The 19,940-nt window shown below is 38.9% G+C and overlaps 1 protein-coding gene across 2 annotated transcripts in view; it reads right to left on the bottom strand.

Moving 5' to 3' along the window:
• Positions 1-19,940, bottom strand: part of borcs5 (BLOC-1 related complex subunit 5) — a 45,031-nt gene that overhangs the window by 8,658 nt on the left and 16,433 nt on the right. Inside the window, exons 1-3 of one of the 2 annotated variants that reach the window (XM_051920714.1) lie at positions 12,691-12,829; positions 5,333-5,432; positions 3,226-3,369 (exon numbers count right to left, since the gene is read on the bottom strand). In XM_051920714.1, the coding sequence (XP_051776674.1) occupies positions 3,226-3,369; positions 5,333-5,432; positions 12,691-12,708 (262 nt within the window). In that variant the 5' untranslated portion in view covers positions 12,709-12,829. Of the gene's footprint in view, positions 1-3,225; positions 3,370-5,332; positions 5,433-12,690; positions 12,830-19,940 lie in introns of those variants that run through there. The other variant, XM_028808243.2, reaches the window with a different exon arrangement.

Genomic DNA, 19,940 nt, shown 5'->3' with positions numbered 1-19,940 from the left:
TTCAAAAGGCCCTTGATGTCACTTGTAATCCATGTCTTGTTGTTAGCATAGCAGCGTACTTTTCTTACTGGAACTACAATGTTCATACAGAAGTTGATGTAGTCAGTAGTGCAGTCAACAACCTCCTCAATGTTCTCACTATATGATCCCTGCAGGATATCCCAGTCTGTAGTTCCAAAGCAGTCTCAGGGGACCATGAAATTTATTTCATGAAATTTCATTTATACATGAAATGTAATGAAATTAATTGTGTTAGCAGTAGGACCTGGAAAGAATCTGTGTTCCAATATTATATCATCATAACTCTCTGAACAAACTACCTTCAAAATTTACCATACCAGGATGTCACACAACAAGAACAATACAGACTGATACTGTATAACCAAACAGTAAAAAGGTGTTTCCTTTCATTTCTGTATTAATAATGTAATTTCAGCCCTTTATTAAAACCAGGGCTTAGAATGCACTTGTACTTCTACAGTATATTGCTAAAAACAGAAAGAATACAGAGTATGAAAATTGTTTTTAACCATATGTATGTCAAGAATGTATTTTTTGAATAAGGTCTACAGTTCATTTTTAACAACATTAACTCTGTCTTTATATACACCTTTCATTAAACCCTAGTTAAAAAATAAACTCATCCTCTTACTCAGCTAGTTTTCTTCCTTAATTAAATGCTGCATTACAGGTGCTGGTCATAAAATTAGAATATCATGACAAAGTTGATTTATTTCAGTAATTCCATTCAAAAAGTGAAACTTGTATATTAGATTCATTCATTACACACAGACTGATGTATTTCAAATGTTTATTTCTTTTAATGTTGATGATTATAACTGACAACTAATGAAAGTCCCAAATTCAGTATCTCGGAAAATTAGAATATCAATTAAGACCAATGCAAAAAAAAGGATTTTTAGAAATGTTGGCCAACTGAAAGGTATGATCATGAAAAGTATGAGCATGTACAGCACTCAATATTTAGTTGGGGCTCCTTTGGCCTGGATTACTGCAGCAATGCGGCGTGGCATGGAGTCGATCAGTCTGTTGCACTGCTCAGGTGTTATGAGAGCCCATGTTGCTCCGATAGTGGCCTTCAGCTCTTCTGAATTGTTGGGTCTGGCGTATTGCATCTTCCTCTTCACAATGCCCCATAGATTTTCTATGGGGTTAAGGTCAGGCGAGTTTGTTGGCCAATCAAGAACAGGGATACCATGGTCCTTAAACCAGGTACTGGTAGCTTTGGCACTGTGTGCAGGTGCCAGGTCCTGTTGGAAAATGAAATCTGTATCTCCATAACGTTCGTCAGCAGCAGGAAGCATGAAGTGCTCTAAAACTTCCTGGTAGATGGCTGTGTTGACCTTGGACCTCAGAAAACACAATGGACCAACACCAGCAGATGACATGGCACCCCAAACCATCACTGACTGTGGAAACTTTACACTGGACCTCATGCAACGTGGATTCTGTGCCTCTCCTCTCTTCCTCCAGACTCTGGGACCTTGATTTCCAAAGGAAATGCAAAATTTACTTTCATCAGAGAACATAACTTTGGACCACTCAGCAGCAGTCCAAAGGCGAGACACTTCTGATGCTGTCTCTTGTTCAAGAGTGGCTTGACACAAGGAATGCGACAGCTGAGACCCATGTCTTGCATACGTCTGTGCATGGTGGTTCTTGAAGCACTGACTCCAGCTGCAGTTCACTCTTTGTGAATCTCCCCCACATTTTTGAATGGGTTTTGTTTCACAATCCTCTCCCGGGTGCGGTTATCCCTATTGCTTGTATACTTTTTTCTACCACATCTTGTCCTTCCCTTCGCCTCTCTATTAATGTGCTTGGACACAGAGCTCTGTGAAGAGCCAGCCTCTTTAGCAATGACCTTTTGTGTCTTGCCCTCCTTGTGCAAGGTGTCAATGGTCGTCTTTTGGACTACTGTCAAGTCAGCAGTCTTCCCCATGATTGTGTAGCCTACAGAACTAGACTGTGAGACCATTTAAAGGCTTTTGCAGGTGTTTTGAGTTAATTAGCTGATTAGAGTGTGGCACCAGGTGTCTTCAATATTGAACCTTTTCACAATATTCTAATTTTCCGAGATACTGAATTTGGGACTTTCATTAGTTGTCAGTTATAATCATCAAAATTAAAAGAAATAAACATTTGAAATACATCAGTCTGTGTGTAATGAATGAATCTAATATACAAGTTTCACTTTTTGAATGGAATTACTGAAATAAATCAACTTTGTCATGATATTCTAATTTTATGACCAGCACCTGTATTTCCCAATTTTACCCTTATTATATCAATGAAAATTTTTACCATGTATGTATTTACTAGGTGTATCACTGGTCTAAGATGGGTTGAAATATAAATAGTAAAGCAGTAAAATGCAGTATTACAAATATCTGTGATGCACCATCTCTTAGATAGACAAATGCAAAGCATATGTCTCAGTTAAATGCCATTTGGGATTTTGGGGTACATAAAAGTAGTGTTATTGTTTATGATACATCATTTATTAGAATGCCAAGTGCAATATATTTTATTGCTATAAATATTGGTGATGTGTCATCTGTTGGAATAACAGACGTAAACAGACGGTGGATTTTTTGGGAATTTTATGGGAGTGTGAGTATGAGCTATTGATACAGCTAATCAAAATTTTTCAGTGGTACTGTGAAATAACAATTAACACTGCCACCTTAAATTACAGTGCTTGGGTGACATTTCTATATACGTAATCCTTCCTTATTAAGTAAAAACTTGAAACAAAGATATTTAAAATTACAAAATAGGAGATAGTATACTAACGCTTTGGTTGAAGTGACAAAATAAAAGCAGAAAGTGGCAAATGTCAGCATATTTAACTGCAATAAGAATCTTGCAGCTGAGATGGAGCGCTGATCGTACTATATAGTGTGACAACCAAATTTACTGTACAATTTCCAAATTGTCTACTTATATTGTAATTGATTAACAAATTATACATTAAAGATATAAGCTTCCTGTGAAAAATATTGCAATATAACAGTTAATGAATTTATAGGATACCGGATTTCACTTTTAGATTCATTTTATATTTGTTTTGCAAAGTTGTCTTCAAATGTAATATGTTCATATTTACTTTCACACCCTGCTTTTTGTGGCTATGATGTGAAAATTCAGCTTACTTAACACAGCTTTTATCAAAAATAAGTATAATTTTTATTTTTTCATTACCTTTTAACAGAGGTTGGAAAGTTGGAATCTCTTGCAGCTTGATCACATCTGGATCATTGTGAATGTTTCGCAAGCTCTGTGTGCCCTGCGCCACAACAACAATATCATCCATTCTAGCCTTCTGCTTTACTGGAGATGGCACCACTATAGAAGAAACGACAGATTAAACAAGCAAAATTGAAACACAGAAAAAAATCCAATATAACTGTACCGTTTGTTGTTAAAATTAAAGACCTTTTCACCTAGTAGGAAAAAGATATTAGTGAAGTATTACTAAAAGCATCCAACCATCCATCTTTTTTCTGAACAGTCTTTTCAGTACATAATCACAGGGAGCCACCATCTATTGTGGCATCACAGGGTACTACAAACCCAATTCCAAAACAGTTGGGACACTGTATAAAATGTAAATAAAAACAGAATACAATGATTTGCAAATCTCACAAACCCATATTTTATTCACAATAGAACACAGAAAACATATCAAATGTTTAAACTGAGAAATTGCACCATTTTAAGAAAAGAATAAGCTCATTTTGAATTTGATGGCAGCAACATGTATACCAAGTGATGGATGGAGTGATTACTCCATTGTTCCACTTATTATTTTTTTTAGTAATTCTTGTATTTGCTTGTTATAATATTTATGTATTTATTTATTAATTTACTTTATTTATTGAGTTTGCATAAAATGTCAAATGTTTCCCTTGCCCCAAAAAGAAAGAAAGAAAGAAAGAAAGAAACAGAAGTTAGTAAGTAAGTATGAATGTACATATGCATGTACATCATATGTTCGTTTGTGTGTGCATGCTTTCGTTCTATTCTGATCTTTATCAGATCAAAGTGTAAATGCACGTGAGCTGGATCATTCTGACTGGTAGTGTTTGATTTGTCCTAGACGAGAGTGAAAATGCTTTAGTCAATACTGTAAAACCCCAACAACCTTGGCAAACTCTCAGTGCAAAACAAAAATAAAACTACCAGAAACAAATGAAAAAAATAACAAACATTTACATACTCACAGGTCTTTTGTCTTGCTAATGTTTTTATTTTCGCAAATTCAGAGTAAAGTAACCTTGTTCTGCTATGATAAACATACTTTAAGCCCGAACAAAGATAATACACTTGTTCAGGGTGTAAATGTATGTAAATCAGCTTATAGTGTACTTGAAACTTTAATGATTGTATAGTATTTCATCCATATTCAAAAAGAATACTGACTAGACTATTAACCCTCGCACAGTGCTCTTTTTATAATGGGAACTATCCATATACTAGAGACCCACTCTTAACCTTTTCTTAGGGATGAGATATTTACATAAAGAGAAAAGTATAGTACAGTTAACTGCACGTTGTCATTGTCAGTATTTGCACACTATTAGTACAGGATGTCTCACAAAGATTTTGGTGCAATAATTATCAAATGGAAGTGCTGCTTTTTGAGGTTTTTGGACAGAACATGCAAATTTTACACTGACAGTGTCTCAAATTTGAATACAAGATTATGAAACTGTGAATAAGCGGCACCAACAACTACTCCACTGAACTGCTCCACACAATATTATGAAAATACTAAAACAAGTTAACATAAAATATTGTTTTACAAGTTAAATCCATCCATCTATCCATCCATTATCCAACCCACTATATCCTAACACTGGGTCATGGGGGTCTGCTGGAGCCAATCCCAGCCAACACAGGGCGCAAGGCAGGAACAAACCCTGGGCAGGGCGCCAGCCCACTGCAGGGGGGGGGGCGCGCGCGCGCACACACACACACACACACGCACGCACGCACGCACGCACGCACGCACACACACACCAAGCACACACTAGGGACAATTTAGGATCGCCAATGCACTTAACCTGCATGTCTTTGGACTGTGGGAGGAAACCAGAGCACCCGGAGGAACCACACAGACATGGGAAGAACATGCAAACTCCATGTAGGGAGGACCCGGGAAGGGAACCCAGGCCTCCTTACTGTGAGGCACAAGTTAACATAAAATATTTTATTAAATGAACAATAATTGTTACAATTTCATTATGGAAGTGCATTCCAAAGTAAATTCCGAAAATGTAAAGGTTAGAAATGGACAAAAAGTTACCTGTACTGCCTAAATCCAAGTGCTTGTGTTCTACATCAGCGCTCTGCTCTGCTCCCATTGTCCTGTGTGAAGGGGGTATAATACTATTCTTCAGCAGTTCCTTAATTACAAAGAAAAAGATATTCAATTATGGCAAGATTTTCATTCAATATACACACAAAACATGTAGACTATACTTTTTTTCTAAAGTTTTCAAAATACCATTGTAAGAGAAAAATTTTATTTGAAACTACCTGCCTATTTAACTAGGACATCCTGACATTTGTATAAGCATATTCAAATTAGAAAATAGGATCATATATAACATTTAACTTTATCTTTTTTTCCTGTGATAACAGTTTACATATATATATTTTAACCAAGTATCCAGCCATAACTCTTAATATGTTTAACTATTTTGGGATTTTACATAATACTTAATACTAAGGTGTGTTTCTGGACTATACCATTTATCTGTATGTTGCTCAGTGCATTTGAAATGCTTCATAATTATATGTAAATTAACATAGCTGATTAAAGGAAGCTTTATGTTAGATTTCTTCAATCTTCCAAACTGTATTAACAAGCGTATGTGCAACTTCACCAGTTAGCGTTAATAAAGAACGTACATGTTGTAGTTCATTTATAATAATGGTTTAAGACATTTTTTTATTTATTAAGTATTTCCACAAAATCATTGAAATTATATATGGTTGCCATTTTACTGCAACTACAATGTAATTAAAAACCAATATGAAAATACTTAATAGAAATCCAACTGATTATACACACACACACATATTTATGTACCACCATGTGTAAGATAGATAGATAGATCTTTATATAAACATATAAATGCATACAAATTACATACACAGCAAATACAATATGAGCGTGTGTGTAAGTGAAACTGAAAACAAATGAAAAATCTAATATTGAAATTTTTGCTGGAATTTTCAAGCAAAACCCAAAACTAAATAAAAGACTCCTATCACAATTTAGAACTGCATTTAAAGTTTAAATATAGTAAAAACTTAATATTCCAAAATAAAGAGAACATTAATACATGTATACTGCTCAGAAAAATAAAGGAACACTTTGAAAACACATCAGATCTCAATGGGAAAAAAAAATCCTGCTGGATATCTATACTGATATCGACTGGGTAATGTGTTAGGAACGAAAGGACGCCACATCGTTTGATGGAAATGAAAATTATCAACCTACAGAGGGCTGAATTCAAAAACACCTCGAAAATCAATGTGAAAAAATGATGCGGCAGGCTAGTCCATTTTGCCGAAATTTCATTGCAGCAACTCCAAATCATACTCAGTAGTTTGCATGGCCCCCACGTGCTGTATGCATGCCTGACAACATCGGGGCATGTTCCTAATGAGATGACAGATGGTGTCCTGGGGGATCTCCTCCCAGATCTGGACCAGGGCATCACTGAGCTCCCGGACAGTCTGAGGTGCAACCTGGCGGCATCGGTTGGACCAAAACATAATGTCCCAGAGGTGTTCTATTGGATTTAGGTCAGGCGAGCATGGGGGGCAGTCAATGGTATCAAATCCTTCATCCTCCAGGAACTGCCTGCATACTCTTACCACAAGAGGCCGGGCATTGTGGTACACCAGGAGTAACCCAGAACCCACTGCACCAGCATAGGGGTCTGACAATGGATCCAAGGATTTCATCCCGATACCTAATGGCAGTCAAGGTGCCGTTGCCTAGCCTGTAGAGGTCTGTGCGTCCCTCCATGGATATGCGTCTCCAGACCATCACTGACCCACCACGAAACCAGTCATCCTGAACGACGTTACAGGCAGCATAACGTTCTCCATAGTTTCTCCAGACCCTTTCACGTCTGTCACATGTGCTCAGGGTGAACCTGCTCTCATCTGTGAAAAGCACAGGACGCCAGTGGTTGACCTGCCAATTCTTGTATTCTATGGCAAATGCCAGTCAAGCTCCATGGTGACGGGCAGTGAGCATAGGGCCCACTACAGGACGTTGGGCCCACAGGCCACCCTCATGAAGTCTGTTTCTGATTGTATGGTCAGAGACATTCACACCAGTGGCCTGCTGGAGGTTATTTTGTAGGGCTCTGGCAGTGTTCATCCTGTTCCTCCTTGCCCAAAGGAGCACATACCTGTCCTGCTGATGAGTTAAGGACCTTCTACGGCCCTGTCCAGCTCTCCTAGAGTAACTGCCTGTCTCCTGGAATCTCCTCCTTGCCCTTGAGACTATGCTGGGAGACACAGAAAATCTTCTGGCAATGGCACGTATTGATCTGCCTTCCTGGAGAAGTTGGACTAACTGTGCAACCTCTGTTAGGTCCAGGTATCGCCTCATGCTACCAGTAGTGACACTGACCATAGCCAAATGCAAAACTAGTGAAAAAACAGTCAGAAAAAATGAGGAGAGGAAAATGTCAGTAGTCTCCACCTGTTAAACCATTCCTGTTTCCTGCTCTAGTGCACATGTTGTTAATTATTTAATCAACACCAAAGCAGCTGAAACTGATTAACAACCTCCTTTGCTACTTAACTTACCAGATCAGTATCCCAGAAGTTTCATTGACTTGATGCCATACTCTGATTAAAAAGTATTCCTTTAATTTTTTTTTTATCTCTCTCTCTCTCTCTCTATTTTATATATATATATACACAATGTGACACTAGGGGTCGCTGTTGCCCCGTTAAACCCACAGACAACACGTCCAAACACCAGGTAAAAAAGTCCCAGTAATAATTTTAATTTCTTTTATAATGTGCACAAGGGACCTCCACCTCCACCATACACAATAATAATCAATAATCACAATAATAAATCCTCCTCTCCACCCAGCAGCTCCGTCACACTTCCTCCCAACTCCGGCTCTCTTGCTGGGTCTCAACCAGTCCTTTAAATAGTCTGTGATCCGGAAGTGCTTCTGTCCCCGTCCATGTGATTCCATAGCACTTCCAGGTCAGATGGAAACTCTTATTTTTCTTCAGCCCGGAAGTACTTCAGTTCTTCTGTCCCCGTAACTAGGGAGTACTTCTGGGCTATAGGGAAAATAACCATCCCAGTGTCCAGCAGAGCTGTGAAGCTGAACTCCATTTTCCATGATGCCCTGCGGGGATCCAGGGCACCTCCATGTTGCAGCGAGGACTCCATCTAGCAGTCTGGGGGTGCTGGCCATCTCTCACAACACACACACACACACACACACACACACACACACACACATACATACACACATACATACATACATACATACATACATACATATATATATATATATATATATATATACATAATGCCTCTGCAATACAAGACTCTAGAATCTGTATGCAATGTGCCACAGGCTTAAATATATTTATGTGCCGCTATATACTGTACAAAACTGATTTGTTTTTAAAACCTCTAATGTAAACACATTCAGCTTTTATTTTATTGTTTTTATGCTTGCTTATTGACTTTATGTCATTAAGTTTGTGTTTACACAAAGTTTTGTTGATGCTACTTTTATATATGGCCTTTCTTTACACAGTTCTCTTCTACCAAAATTCCTAGTTTAAGATGTCCTAACTAGCTGGTACATGGTAAATATCCTTTCTGCCCAAATGTTTTATAAGCCTGTGCTAACCTAACATATATCAAAATCCCAGCAACATATCATACTTTGTAATCTACTCATGAAATGGTGTTTGGTATAGGTAAAACTTTGGAGAAGAGCACCTGGCCAGTTCCCTCTCCAGTATTTATATATAACTCCTTCAATTTATTTTGCAAAACTGGCAACTTAGCCATGTATAAATTATTTTTAATGAAATAACCTAGAGACAGTTTGGGTCTGGAGCATCAAGGGAGGTATCCCACTTATGCACCAGGAAGACAACACACTGTAGAAGATTCCCTTGGAGGCTATAGCTTCTCAATCCTGCTTACCTCCTCCAATGAGATCAAATGTATCGTTCAACTAAAAAAGTTATTAAAAACTGCCAAGTCCTCAGTTACAACAAATTTATTACAAAATTTATATTAATAGAACGAACATGGCATGTAATTTTCTAACCAGCTTACTCCAGACCAGGGCTATGGGAGGGTGCCGGAGTCTATCCCAGCTGCCACAGCATACAAGACAGGAGCAAACTCTGAACTAAGTGCCCATCCATTACAGGGCAAACACACACTATGGCCAAGTTACCTTTGCCAGTTCACCTAACCTGCGCATCTTTGGACTGTGGGAGGAAACTTATACAGCCATAGGGACAACATGTAAACTCCACACAGGAAGAATCCGGGTAGCAAAGAACATACAAATGTAATAACGATAATATTAACTTTTATGTTTTCATAAAGATTTGGTTATTCACGAATGCACTTAAACTGGGGGGTATTTTTTGTACGTGGATTAGTTGTTTAGACGGATGTAATTGTTAACGATTTGGCCTGATCCTGGATCTGTCGGTTTTTCGAAACTCTTGCTGGAAGTGTTGTCATAGCAACACATCCTAATCCTCAAACCTGCTCGGAGCAGGTTTGTTCTACGTAAACAAGGATTAGTTTACACACGTAATCGGTGACGGTGCATGGAAGTCATCCAGTCATGGCTTCGCCGTTCATGAATGAGCGACCAATTGATACTGGTGTGCAAATTATACAAAGAGAATTTCATATAGAGAGGGTTTTGTGTGATCGGCAAGATCCTTTATTGCTCCCGGAGGAAATTCTTTTCGAAAGAAGAAAGAATGAATATTGTACCTCAAAGATTTATTAGCACCTTATATTCGAAGTCAAACTCTGCGAAGTCAGGCTCTCACAACCACACAGACAGTATGCATTGCTTTGAGGTTTTTTACAAGCAGCACTTTTTTATGTACTGCAGGCGATGCGGAAAATCTTAAACTAAAAGTGCAGTTTGCCAGGCAATTCGTAAAGTGTGTTTGGCTCTGAAAGATTTCTTTCGGGTTTTCATAGTGTTTCCTGGACACCTGCGTGTGCAGACAATAAAAGAGGCATATCATGCCATTGCAGGTAGGCAACACACAGGCAAAAACGCCCACAGTTCCATGAAGAATCTCAATCAGCCTAACATTCTCATTACCAGGATTTCCAAATGTGATTGGGGCACATGGGAATGATCAGAGTGGAGTTTGATCAAACATTATTTGGAAAATGTACCTCTCCTCCTGATGAATAATCAGACACAGTGTCTTCCTTAAATATTTGACCTTCGTCAATATCTCGTTGGTCAGACACAGGTTCAAGGGATATGACATTCCCTGCAACTGACCCAACAAAAAAGAGGGCTATATGGAACATACCTATGGCACACATGGAGGACAAATATATGCAATGACCATCCTTTACCTGAAATGAAGTGACCACTGCATCCTGCCACTGGTTCTGAGGAGGAGCGTCCCCCTGGAATGCCCTCAGAAACAGGGCAATGGGCATTTTGCTGGAGAGCCAACTCTTCTGCAGGGGTTTGGTCTGGACCGCGTGGACCTCCACCTGTTTTTTTTGTTGTCTGCCTTCTTATTAGCTTTACAATTATTGTTTTTTATATTATATATGATTATTAATGTCAACAATTCTTTAAATAGTTATATACCAATATTTACCAATTTGAAGTATATACTTGTACTTCACTTTAACCTGTTCCCATGTTCTCCTTGTGCTCACGTTTGATCTGGAACTATGACATATTAAATAATAATTGATCTGACACATAGGAAATGAAACGCTGCATTCAGTAAGTACAATGCACACTACTTAGTGTTTAATTTGTCGGCCACTTTTTGCCAGCCGTCTTTTCTGGTCTGGGCTGCTTTTGCAGTGTTACCCCTTGTGCATATTAAATCTTGAAATTCTTTATGTCCTTCGAATAAAAGGTCTTGCGCCACGTGTGTGAAAAAAAATGCACACGTTCTTTCGTCATTTTGTTACAGCCTATCAAAGACTTGCTGATCATGTTTTCTAGACTCAATATATATGGGCTTTTCAAACAGCGCGGGCGCGCGCATTCATCTCGTATGCTTAGATCCAGCTAGACTAATCTAATACACGGCTGCGTTTGAAAAACCGACCTATCCCGGATGAGTGTCACAGGCATTAACTTATCCAAGATGAGGCACCTGATCGCGGATGATTTAAGCGACGTACGAAAAATACCCCTGATCCCCTTAGAACACTAACATTTACCAAAAAAAAAAAAAGGCCATCACAGAGTAAACACACACACCAGGGGCCAATTTAACCTCGTCAGTCCTCCTAACCTGCCTATCTTTCAACTGTGGGAGGAAACAGGAGCACAATACAATTTTAACAATAGAAAATTAAGCAGATAAATTACATTTTATTACACTAGATGCTGTTACTAATGCAATTAAAGTACATTTAAATCCACTAAACTTGCAAAATAATTAATATATTTATAAACATTTACTCAGGCACTTGTTTTTTGAAAAGAAAAACTACTTTTAGTGAAAGTTTTAATCTTCAAATTAGGCATAGTAAGTATTTTGCAAAGTGTTAAGACTATTTAACATTCTTATTTATGTATATTCATTTTACTGTACTCTTCGTTTTAATTGGCAGAAAAACAAAACGGACACAACTCGTGATGAAACGCTCTGACAGTTATGCTTCACTATTATGAGTCCTCTATTATGCTAACAACGTGCTTTACGTTTCAAAAGTGTTAATGAGTGATAAATGGTAAAATATTTTACTCAACTAAAAAGTCTTCAGTAAATTCACTTCTACATAATCCTGCTAATGGCAGAGTTTCCTGAATAATGTCTTGTGCATCTTTGAAAACTCTCCTGCAGCCTCCCTTATCTGGCACTGATTGCAGCTAAATCACCAGGCTTCAGACTTGCATCACTTTGATGTTTTAAAAAGTCTTTCTGTTGAACAGCATGTTTTCTTTTTAACTGTTTAAATGGGTTGATTGTTTTGCCACTATACTGCTGATTCTTCTCCCAGATATTGCATCAGGCAGCTGTATTCTTTTTCCATCTGTAAAAAGTAGCAGTATACAACTAAGCTCTCGGTCTGCCATTGGCATACAGTCTGCACTTGTGCAAGGGGCGTGGGTTTATGGCGCTGTTGCGTCACAGCGTGTCTGCTCATTTCAGTACGTGAGCGCGGAAAGTGCATTAATACATTCTATGCCTTTTTCATGAACCTTGCTGCTGTATCTTCCAGAAAAAAAGTAGTAATCGCTATTTTTGAATGGTACTCGATAGCAAATGAGTTCAGTTTGAGTATCGAAATATTGATTACTGTGGTATCAATCGTTCCATTCCTAAAGTAAACTATCACAAGTAGGGCCTATGTCTGTTTGTGGGGAGGGCGTCGATGTTGTTGAGAGGTTTACTTACCTCAGCAGTGACATTCATGTCTCTCGTGACTCTTCCTATGAAGTCAGTACACGGACTGGGAGAGCATGGGGGTCATAAGGCCGCTGGAAAGGGGTGGGTGGCACTCCCGATATCTATGCAAAAGTACGGAGATCGGAGTCTTTCGAGTCCTGGGGCCTCATGTATAAATGGTGCGTATGCACAGAAATGTTGCATAAGAACGTTTCCACGTTCAAATCGCAATGTATAAAACCTAAATTTGGTGTAAAGCCACGCACATTTCCACGGTACCTCATACCCTGTCGTACACAAGTTCTCCACTCGGTTTTGCAGACTGGCGGCACCCAGCGTCAAAGCAGTGCTACTGTTCCTGTGTGGTTTATCATTCTTTTTTCAGATCCACGGCCCTGACACGGCTTTATAAATACACTGAAATTAACCGCATATTGTTTATTAGTTTAATGCATCTGATTGTAATTTAACCAGTAACAATATAATGGTCCACGGAATGTTCAAACTATTCCAAATACCATAACTGCTTTAACGTTGTTACTCTCACTGCACCTTCTCCTTCTTTCAGCTGCTCCCGTTAGGGGTTGCCACAGCAGATCATCTTTTTCCATATTACTCTCACTGCACCACTCGGAGCAGCTGATCAGAAAGAGAATTATCAGTATACAGCATCAAGCACATGCTGCCTCAGCCATGCTTCCTATTTGAACTGCTTCTCACATGGCAAACGCTTCAAACCTTTCCTGTACGGACCTCGCGGTTCAGAAAGAGTTTCATTCCAAGAGCTCTAAACGCACTCAATCAGTCCATCAACTGCTCCTTGTAGAACTGTTTGGACTTATAAGTACAATCACCTCACTGTAAACTTGCACTGCAGTTATAATATTGCACAACCTGAGCCACTTTATAAAGCGCACATTTACATATGATGACGATATCATTTTTAGGATGAAATGCAGCAAAATATGTTTATTATATTACACAGATAAAAGCACTGTATGCTTCACTGGGACAGGCGTGAACGATAGAATAAATAAACATGTACTACGAAGATATTTCAATGTTCCTTAAAGGTTTTGAAGAATCGGCATTATAAACTTACAGATGGTTTAACGTCTATTACAGAGCTGATTGTGTAGCGATCGGTTACTTGGAGAAAGAAAAGGAAGGACAGGAATTGGAGGTTAGTATGTTTGAAAGAGACAGTACTGCAGGGGTAGCCTTAGGCATGTGCAAACTGTGCACCTGCACAGGGCCGCCAAATCCCAGGGGCCGCCACGCCAATATATATTGAATATAAAACAGAAAGAGAAAATAATGACACAGCTAAAAACGCAGCGGCAAATTTCAGCAAAAGTTAAACGCTTGTGTCACGAGTACGAGGCGGATATGCAGTGTCCGCAATGGACGTGGCCATCCGCCGTGCATAAGATACCATATTGACATTGGCGGGCGAAGGGGCCACCGATTCTTTCTCTGCCCAGGGCCACCATGAGCCTAGAGCCGCCCCGGAGTACTGCTGCAATAAATTATTTCATCGAAGGTCATGCACAATCACTGCGCCACCGTGTACCCATGTTTAATAACGTGCTTTAACTCCTATCACCATGAAAATTATATCACATATACATCTCAGTATTTTAGTTATTCAGAGAGCTGTAATATCACGAATGTAATGGATTCTGTGTCCTGTCGGAGGAAGAGAAAGCCGGTTTAAGAAGCATGTAGTGATTCACACACATACAGCACATAGAAGAACACATACAAAACAAAGCATTTAATGTGCTACTTTAATTACGATGCGATTTGAGAAACTGGTTAATTAAATAATGTTAAGATGAAGTTTATGATGTTCTACTTTAATGACAAAATAAACTACGTAGTTAAAGTGGAAATTTTGAGATTGAAGTTAGTGCTTTTTCCCCCACGGTGTGCCTTTTTTTTCTCTGTTCCCTAATGAGTTTTCATGTGACACTCAGATGGTGGGCTACGTCTCGCCTTTTCACGGCGACTTTGACATCTGACAACTTCTTTTTTATTTCGGGCACTGTGCGACTTTGTGAACTTGAGCTTTCAAAGTTTCTCCGACACGCTATGTCAGTCGATTAGCTTCTTTTTGTTGTTTATACCACTGTTTAAACCAACAAATAGTACGTTTTTCCTTGCCTCCACTTGGTATTCACTGAAATTCTTCCATTTCCCTCTTGCTTTTCCCATTGTCTTTTCACAGAACACTGAGCTTAAGGGCTATTTATATTGCTTTGCATATTCAAAGAGGCATAATTCTGGGAGGAGTTGGGGTGGGACAGCAGGCGGGTGCACGCACCTTACTTTTCACGCTGATCGAGATTTATGTAGCGGAAGAATGTGGAAGTTTGCGTACACACAGATTCCTGCATTTGGATTTTTCTGTGCGTAAGCACATTTCGGCTTTTGTGCTTACGTCATGTTATAGTGCGAATTCTATGCACGGCATTATGCATGAGGCCCCTGGTGTTTTCTGTTTTGCTCTATGGTTGCAAGACAGGGTTGCTATCCTGAGACAAAGACTAGACTCCTTTGGTACTGTGTCTCTTCAGAGAATTCTTGGGTACCGCTGGTTTGACTTTATGTCGAATGAGCGGTGGCTCATGGAATCACGGAAGAGGTACTTTACCTGCATTGCGAGGAAGCGTCATTTTCAGCACTACAACCATGTGGCGAGATTACCCGTGGGTGATCCAGCTCGTAAGATTGTAAGATCCTCAGTTGACGACCCAAGAGGCTGGACCAGGCCAAGGGTAGTGATGGTATCGAAACGCGAGTATCGAGCAGCCCGTGTCGAGCTTTTGAAGCGGTGGTGCTCGAAGCGCCACCTCAAGGCTTGTTTCAGATGCACCCGTCATGTGATTTTGAGGCACGAATACATCATGGCGTTATTGATATCTGTGCAGTCAGCTGCCGATTTGATCAGCCCCTCACCTGCTGATTTTCTTTACGCTCAAAGCGTAAAAGCAGTTGGCTGTGCTGCATCTGTAAGGTGTGCTGACGTGAGTTCAAGTCCTAGTAGGGGCTCACGTATGCTCCTTGCCCAAAGTTAAAAAAATTAATTGTTTTAAAAAACAGTTATGTAGTACTTGTCTCTAAGTTTACAAATACGTTTAGGAGACATTATGAGTGATTCACATGGGGCACCTCGTTCCTTGGTGTGGAATCATGTCCACCTAGAATCTGTAACAATTTGATAAGCATATTTTGTCTAAGGCAGCATGTATTATAACAATCCAGAATCTATTCTACCCCATGTCGATCATATCAGAGAGGCTAAGAAATACTTCACTAAAACCGACTTGGTCATTACACCAATATATGCACAAGACACTCCTCATTAAAAGTTTTTAGTATTCAGTAATTCCCAGATCTGTAGGTGATATGTATTATTGATTTCCAAAAAGCCATGTGAGTAAAAGCGAGTTCTGCATAACTAATCACAACTGTCTTTAAAACAGAATCAGTGCAATCGACAGTGTCTTCTGCAATTTAGGGATAGCCTCAGGATTTCTGCGTTAATGAGACAAAAAAGTTGTAAAGGAACTTTGCAAATTCACCCAGAGGTGGACATAAAGATCACTCGAGTATTGACAAGAATGAACAGCTGGATAAGCATATCTGGAGCCAAACTTTCAAAAAAGCACCTGACTTTGTCAGCAACATCCTTTCCTTGTGAATGCATCTTCTTAAAGGGTACGGTGTGGGGGGCTTAAATAAGTAGTGTTCCGAACTGCAGCACAACAGAGTAAATCATTTATGCAAACAGAATTATTGGAAGACTAAGCTCTTGTCATTTCTGTATTCTTAAACCATCTTCCAGTTACACAATCCCCTACAGTCAATGACATGTTTAACGTTACCTGCTCCTTACCTGTCTTGTTACCCAAAGCATCAACACTCAGTTTCACTCAAGGCTTTACCGTCCTTCCTTTCATACACATAAAAAAGACACATTTCCTCTGCATATATGTTCAATAATAATAATAGTAAACTGGCAGGAAAGAGAAAAAGTACAAGACAGGAATATTTATGAGAAGAGCCAGGGCATCAGGGTGAGGAGGTGACTTGTCTCCCATTACGTGAGCTTGTCTGCCGCCCCTCAGTTACACTGGCACGCATTTCGCTGGGGGCAAATGCTGACAATGTACACCTTCAGAAGTGGAATAAATTGGCTGAATACTGAAGCATTCCATTGCCAAATGTAAAAATACAAAGTAGAACATTTCAGATAAACGATGAGTTTTGTTAATTATAAACAATACCACATAACTATTATATGTGTTGTTACTTTTTTTATTTATTCTCAACAAACATTACATATCTACATGGGAAATGAATATGGATAACATGTTCATAATAGTTCTGATTAAAATACACTATCAAAATATATTAATGAACAAACAGACACATTGGCCTTTTGGAAATATCAAAAAGCTTGTGCACTGTGATTTAGAACAGAATGCATTGTTAACATCACACACTCTCTACTGACACAATGTCACAAAAAAAAGAAACAGCACAGTCCATGTAAACTCATAGCCTACTTGAGTTTTGACCTTATGGTTAGTTGTCAATATCATAAAAAGTCATTTTAAGAAGATGACAAGTCTGCTATAGTCAGTTCAATAAACGCTCCATTTAAAATGTTTATATATACAGAATATAAAACAGAATCTCAATGAAGCGGGACTCGCAACGAATAATATGTGACACTGAGAAATTATAATTCATAATAATGGGAACAAGTAAAAACTATGACTTCCTAAAACGGACACTGTAAACATAGGCATTTCAATAAATAATTTAGGAGGCTTGTGTGTGCATTTCAATATCGATTTAAGAACTAAGTAAGCCACCTGTTGTACTAAACGGTAGCTCAAACAGTAAATTGTCTAACAACTAAAAATAAATTAATGAAATGAAGAGGCCATATCGCTAGCAATGAAAGGTTCATACTGTCCTGCTGCATGTTTGGAAGGCGCTGATTGGCTGAAACTGTTTATAGCGATCAGAAACGACAAGACATATTTAAGCATGCTGGACAGTAGTTTATGTTATGTTTTTCTACAATATAAATTTAGTACGACACCAGGGTCTCCAAACACTCAAATATAAAGCTTATTACATTTTACAGTGAAACTCTTTACAAACACAATATAATTAGGGGCGTGTGCCCCCGGCTGACTACGGCGGCCCAACCTTCCCTCAATAGCTCGATTCACTCGCTATCGGTCCAAGGTGGAATTTTTTGTTAAATGGAGCAATAGAGGCAAAAACAACTTTTCACAACAGGAGGATCAACACAAAATCTCTTGTGTTTTTACTGAGAGACAGTTGCAATACCATTGTGCCACCTAATCGGGGTAATTAACGAGCTCTACACAACTGAACTACTACTACTGTTCTTACCGCAGTGGATGTAGACAATTGTTTGACATCTGCATGCTAAATTGATTAAATCAATTGACACAAGAGTATCATTTTTTTATTCTCCTAATGAAGACGAAAAAATTATATTTATAAATGCATACTATAGGATGTAGGGTTTTGAGGAAAATTAAGCGTTGCATAAAAAGGTTGCACGATTTACCTAATCTTTATATATATATATATATAAAGTCGATATATGACAATATATTTTTGACACTATGTATCAGACAAAGGAAATCATAGCAATTCACAATAACAGTAATGAATTTTCAGCAACTACCTGAATTGTCGTTTCTGGCAGTTACTTAACCATATCAACTGAAGTGTGTAGTGTCAATACAAATTACAAAATATAACTGGAGAGTTAAGTGACAGATAGACTGTAAAAAATACAGACCTCAATGCCTTTGAGTGTGTTGAGGCTTCACAAAGCCTCCTTGTACTGCTCATGTCTGCTCACCGCTTCGAACGCCTTGACGCTTAATGCATAAATTTGGGCACCCCAACAGAGATATTACATCAATACTTAGTTGAGTCTCCTTTTGCAAATAAAACAGCATCTAGACGCCTCCTATAGCCTTTGATGAGATTCTGGATGGAGATATTTTTGACCATTCTTCCATACAAAATCTCTCCAGTTCAGTTAAATTTGATGGCTGCCGAGCATGGACAGCCTGCTTCAAATCATCCCATAGATTCAGGGGATTCAGAAGTCAGGGGACTGTGATGGCCATTCCAGAACATTGTACTTCTCCCTCTTCATGAATGCCTTTGTAGATTGCGAACTGTGTTTTGGGTCATTGTCTTGTTGGAATATCCAACCCCGGCGTAACTTCAACTTTGTGACTGATGCTTGAACATTATCCTGAAGAATTTGTTGATATTGGGTTGAATTCATCCCACCCTCGACTTTAACAAGGGCCCCAGTCCCTGAACTAGCCACACAGCCCCAGAGCATGATGGAACCTCCACCAAATTTGACAGTAGGTAGCAGGTGTTTTTCTTAGAATGCGGTTTTCTTCTTCCGCCATGCAAAGCGCTTTTTGTTATGACCAAATAACTCAATTTTTGTCTCATCAGTCCAAAGCACTTTGTTCCAAAATTAATCTGGCTTGTTTAAATGAGCATTTGCATACAACAAGAGACTCTGTTTGTAGCGTGAGTGCAGAAAGGGCTTCTTTCTCATCACCCTGCCATACAGATGTTCTTTGTGCAAATTGCACTGAATTGTAGAATGATGTACAGATACACCATCTGCAGCAAGATGTTCTTGCAGGTCTTTGGAGGTGATCTGTGGGTTGTCTGTAACCATTCTCATAATCCTGCGCATATGCCGCTCCGGTATTTTTGTTGGCCTGCCAGACCTGAGTTTAACAGCCACTGTGCCTGTGGCCTTCTATTTCCTGATTGCATTCCTTACAGTTGAAACTGACAGTTTAAAGCTCTGAGATAGCTTTTTGTAGCCTTCCCCTAAACCATTATACTGAACAATCTTTGTTTTCAGATGTTTTGATAGTTGCTTTGAGGATCCCATGTGTGTATATATATATATATATATATATATATATATATATACAGGTACTTGTCGACTTACGACCGCGATTGGTTCCGACTGACTGGTTGTAAGTTGATCTGGACGTAAGTCGGCCTATGTTAATTTAAGGTAAGAATATTAGACTGGGTAATAATATTGTAATCATCTTAAAGTAATATTTTATCAACATTTTCTTACTTTCTAAGACAAACACAGCATACTACAGTACAATTTGTTTAATATGTGGAAAACGTACAAAACAAGA

The sequence above is a fragment of the Erpetoichthys calabaricus genome, chromosome 1, assembly GCF_900747795.2.
Source record: "Erpetoichthys calabaricus chromosome 1, fErpCal1.3, whole genome shotgun sequence".
NCBI classification, from domain to species: domain Eukaryota; kingdom Metazoa; phylum Chordata; class Cladistia; order Polypteriformes; family Polypteridae; genus Erpetoichthys; species Erpetoichthys calabaricus.
Note: the sequence above shows the minus strand (reverse complement) of the source record. Positions and strands in the feature narration are given on the sequence as shown.